The sequence below is a fragment of the Gossypium hirsutum genome, chromosome D04, assembly GCF_007990345.1.
Source record: "Gossypium hirsutum isolate 1008001.06 chromosome D04, Gossypium_hirsutum_v2.1, whole genome shotgun sequence".
In the NCBI taxonomy this organism is placed as follows: Eukaryota; Viridiplantae; Streptophyta; class Magnoliopsida; order Malvales; family Malvaceae; genus Gossypium; species Gossypium hirsutum.
Window position 1 is genome coordinate 24193746 of NC_053440.1, and position 5475 is coordinate 24199220.

The window sequence follows — 5475 nt, forward strand, 5'->3', positions numbered from 1 at the left end:
GTCATAGGAGGGAAAAATGTATGAACATTTTGTTGAAGAGATGTTCTCTTTCAGATACAGGTTTTGAAAAGTTAAGGCGCTGTGTTCGTGAAAATCAAACTCGAGTTAGTTTTGATTTGGCAGTGCACAAGTCAAAGGCTAGAGGTCTTCTTGCTTTTAAGCACAAATTCGACTCAGTTAATTCCCTACATTGTTCAAGATAGGCCGATGGCAAGTTTTGGCAAAGATGGTGTTGTGGAAATATGAGTCAAGGTGGAGATTTGTTGAGTATGCCTCATATTTCAGTCAAATTGTAGAGATAATCTCCCAGTTAAACTCTATTTATTTGTTTCAGTCGAACTTTGATTAGTCTAGATTAGTTTATTATTATTTGACCTACGAATTTAGCCTATAAAGAGGCTCTTTTATAACCTTAGAAAAGACATCCATTAAAAAATTAAAACTCATAACACTTTTGGTAAATTTTGTGTTTACGTTTAGAGGGTTCTTTATTTTCGAGTTTCGCGGTTTAGTTTTTATCTCTATCTTTTGTAGTCTTCATTCTTTTGCCATTATAGTAAAATTATCTTTCTTCGTAATTTTTTATCTTCTTTGGAGGGATTTTTTCACGTTAAATTTGTGTGTTCAAATTCTCAATTTCTTCTGCTATTTTTACTTATTCGTTGCTTAATCAGGTCTATCCCCAACACATATGTTGCAAATAAAAATAAAGTGATTTTGACTAATATAGAGAGGTCTCTAACTTTTGTCAAAGTTAAAAAAATATTATGTTAACAACTCGATGGATTAACGAAATTTTTAACATCTGTGACTAATTCAAATAATTATATTAATTAAAGTGACTAAATTGAAAAGAAATTAAAGTTGCCAAAATAGGAACAACGGTAATTTAAGATGACTTGCAGTATAATTTACCCTTTAAAATTAGAAAAAAAATGATTAAAAAAATATAGGAATTGAAACACTTTATTTATCTAGGATATATCGAGAAGAATAAAAAATAGAATAGAAAAAAAAAGGTAGAGTTAATATAATTTTTTAAAAATAAAAAGGGGGGCATCAATTAACAGATCAGAGTCGTTGCTGTTAGAGAGGAGAAGAGAGGGACCCACCAATCTCATCCAAAAAGTATAAACGATAAAACTACCCACTCCCATCATTTGGTTTCTCCCCTCGTTTCCACCCTGGCCTTCCCCTCCCGATTCCTCCACCGTTTACCTTCTCAACCGGTTACCACCTTCCCACGTGCTCCCCACGTGCATCACCCCTTCTTCCCCTTTCTGTGGTGCAACAAATAAAAGTTAGAGAGAGAAACAAATTACTGAATAATATTAAAAAAATTAGTAGTAATTATTATAAATATTTGGGTTTTGCATTTATTTTTCCATATATTCTCCTTTCTTTTATTTCTCTCTCAAAGCAAAATCAGACTTTTTTTTTTCTTGTCTTTGCCTTGTAAAGATTGATTATATCTTGCTTAGCTTTGGTTTGGTTTCCTTGAGTGTTTTGTTTTTTTATTTTCTCGAGAGAGAAAGAAAGGGAAAATCTTATCTCGCATCGATGAGGATCAGGAAAAGACAGGTTCCGCTACCTTTCTCTTCCATTTCACCAGTACCCCTTTCATCAGATCCCAACTTTAACCGCCCTCCGGTAGCGGTGGTGCAACTCCCGCTACGGCAGCAACAACCACCCACTCCTTGCTGCTTTGATCCTCACTACCCTTCTCAATCTGATCATCCGATCGGCCAAGCACTGCCAACCCAACCCCGTGATGGAACAACACATGGAAAACAACTCACGAAGAACAAACAAGACTACTTGGTTAGTTAGTTCAATGATTCAATCCTTACAAACAACTAAATAGTACATCTTATTTCCTTTCTTTCATTTTTATCATAGTTTTAACTTTGTTTCTGAGACTGCACTAGTGTTCAACGTAACAAAAAGAAATAAAGCATCTCTTGTTTGAATTCTCTTTTTACTTTGATTAATTTGCACCCATGAAAGTTGCATCAGGTAAAATTACAAACTTGCTAAGTGGGACCTTTTTTATTTCTTTTTGTAGGTTTTGAAGCCTGGAGGAGAAGAAGAAGAGGAGAAGATTAATGACACCAGGTAAGAACTGAAGGGCTAAAAAAGTTTAAATTAAAAACAAAAACCAAATTTCTTCTGTTATTTCATAAAATCTTGTAGTAAAAAGGTGAAAAAAAAAAGAAGGGTCTTGATCTTAACTTTTTAACCAACACCAACACTAAAATGAAAGAATTCTACAAAAATGAAAATAATACTGTAACTGGAAATACTGTTTTTAGGTGTTTTTATTTCAGCTTTGGCTAGCAACCATACCTTCCTATCTAATCTAATCTTTTTTTCTTTTTTCTTTTATCTTCAATTTTGGTTAACTAATATATATGTCCATGCGGTGCACGTTAGCATCGGATGCTGGTCCCCGTCTCAACTCTCAACCAATGTTATTTACATCTTGCTCCATGTTTTGCACTAATTTCATTCATTTTTTTCCATTTTTTTTCTTTAAAAAAAATTTATGTTTGTGGTTGTGGATCTTCTGGGTTGGGTTGGTTTGCTAGGGAGAAAAATGTTTTGGGTGCAAAACTAGGAACTGGGTCTCCTCCACAGTCGAGTTCTTCCCATCATCAAGGTAAGAATCTTCTGCATATGTTAATCAAAACGGAAGAATGAAACCACTAGTGTTTGATCGATGTAGTATTTGAAGGTGGTTGCACTTTGTTGTTGTTGTTGTTTTGATTGCACTTAAACTAAAAGCTGTTGGGAGATGGGGTGAGGGAGAAAAAGCATTTCCATTGAAGAAGAGAAGAGGGAGCGTTGAAACAACAGGGGACGATGATGATACGATAATGGCGAAAGATACAAATAATAAGCGGCCGATGAAGAGCAGTACCAGCAAGATGAAGACTAAGCTGAACAAGAAACTTGTGCAGCAGCAGCAGCAGCAAAGCAATGGTGAAGAACAAGAGAGCAAAGACATTGCTTGCACTAGTATTTATAATAATAACAATTCTAGTGGTGCAAAAAAGAGAGGTCGAGGTGGTGCACTCATGGAAGGGTCGCGGTGCAGTCGAGTTAATGGAAGGGGATGGAGATGTTGCCAACAAACACTCGTTGGTTACTCTCTTTGCGAGCATCATTTGGGCAAAGGTAGGTTGAGGAGCATGACTAGTGTTCGAAGCCGATCTTTAGCATCAAAGGAGGAGGGACAGCCTAATAATGGTGATAATCAAGGTCTGATGTTGTCCAATCTTTCTTCTTCGTCCCAACAATTAGCAAAGCGTGAATTGCATGGTGAAAGTGGTGGGAATGATGCAGAAGGAGAGGATCAGAAGCCATTGATGATGACAAAGAAGAGAGCGAAGCTTGGAATGGTTAAAGCTCGATCCATAAGTAGTTTGCTGGGCCAAAACGACAATGCAATTGCAGTAGCAGATGATAATAACTAGCTGAGCCTGAGAGTGTATGAAAATAAATAAATAAAAGGTTTGAGGTTACAGTTATTATTATTATTATTATTATTATTATATACCTGGTGCAACTGTTCCCAACTTCGTTTTTATTTGAGATTCTTAATGGACTGGTGCTTGATCAAATGTTTTTAATCTTTTCCTTTTCTTTTTTAAATCTTCTGTTCAGGCATGATGATGGGCTTAATGTTAAATAAATAGAATGGAGCCTTCTTTTTTCCCGTTGATTGTAGGATGTGGATTTCCTGGTCTAAAAGTACTTTAACAAATGATATTATTATATAAACACATAAATATAGTTACTGTGCATCTTTTGACCAATAAAAGTGCATGAGAATGCAGTCACGTTCATGGCTGCGCAACACAAGGTTTGATCGAAGGAAGAGCTATTGAATCTGAAAGCATGTTCAGTTAGAATTATTGACTTCTGCTTATAACATGGAAATTGAACCTTATTCTTTATTTTAAATATTTTTTTTCCTTTTTGGATAATTATGTGTGCCTTGAATAAGAATTAGAAATAGAGGTAAAATATATGGTATAACTATCATCGCGTTATTGCATGGGTAAAAATTGTGTTCCTTATATATTTATATTGTGGTGGGATGATGTGATAGGTTTGAATCGTTGTATGAGTTTTAATCATCACTCCATATAAGTGAAGACTTGTTTCTTATTTTGATCCAAAAGATTTCAGCTATAGTAAATTATATGTATACTATTATTTAAAAAGTTAACTAAATTGAGAGTACTCATCAAATAAGTTTCAACTCAATTAAGAAATTATTGAAAATTCATTTCTTTTGTAAAATAACAAAAAATTATTATAAGAGTAATTATATATTTTTTATAATATAGTAGTATCTATGTTATTTTATATTTATCTAAAATTTTAAAAAATATGCATAATAAAATTTAAACCTAAAATGCAATGTTTAATATTTTTACCATTTCAAATAACATCTTGCTATGTTAATTTTGTAAAATATATTTTTTACTCACATATTAATTATATAATTCTAATCCAAAATATTTTTCTCTTTAACACAAATATTTATTAAGCAATAGAGTTGAAGCTTAGTTCATTTGGTTCGTACATCTAAAGTTAAAACATAGCATATCGTGGATATCAAATTTGAGTCCCAACTCCCAACATTTGTAATTCCACCTATTCCAAAGATAAAATTTTCTTTGTTATTTTTGTATGAGAATTATGACTTATTATAATAATATTTATAATTAATTTAATGATTTTTATATGAAAAATTATCTATTTTTTGTTATCTATTATAAAATTATATGTTTTATAATTAAGTAGAATTTACACATTATTATTCATAATTAGTATTTTAAGTTTCTTAATGAATTGTTAATGAATCTTATATATCATAAAAATCAATTAAATTGTCATCCTTTTCATGTATCATTACTATATATATAATTATTGTTTAAAATTTTGATCATTTATTTGAACATATAATATTTTAATCTTAAGAAGATAGCATTTTTGCATTTTGAAATAAAGATAGAATTATTTTAATATGAAGCGATGCATAAGTTTATAATTTATATAAGTTATTTTGTTTTATCAAATATTGTTAATATTAGTTATATTTTTAATATTTACTGTTACATTTCTTATTTAGAACATATATTATAATTAGTTTGTTTATCTACGTGACGCTGGGACGGACTTAGTGTATAAATTAAATTTTAAGAGCTATAAAAATTTGTCAAAATTTGAATCTAATAATAAGTTATTTAATAAGTAAATTCTAATAAGTTGATTTGTGTAAATGGTAATATTGATTATAATTATAAAACAATCAATGTACGAGCTTATTGTATTTAAATTGAAAGATACATTTAATTAATTGTATTTTTATAATATAAATTTTTTACAGATGCTATAATTTAAGTGCGTATACTAAGATTTAATTAAATTTAAATTTAAATTATTTTTTAATAAAAATAGTGA

General features: G+C 31.0%; 1 protein-coding gene across 1 annotated transcript; it reads left to right on the plus strand.

The window, feature by feature from the left end:
* The first annotated feature begins 1167 nt into the window (after positions 1-1167).
* LOC107945745 (uncharacterized) lies at positions 1168-3716 on the plus strand. Its single transcript, XM_016879851.2, has 4 exons — positions 1168-1821; positions 2066-2115; positions 2589-2659; positions 2785-3716. Exons 1-4 carry the CDS (start codon positions 1561-1563, stop codon positions 3474-3476), a joined length of 1074 nt encoding a protein of 357 aa, XP_016735340.1. The 5' UTR covers positions 1168-1560; the 3' UTR covers positions 3477-3716.
* Positions 3717-5475: the final 1759 nt, after the last annotated feature.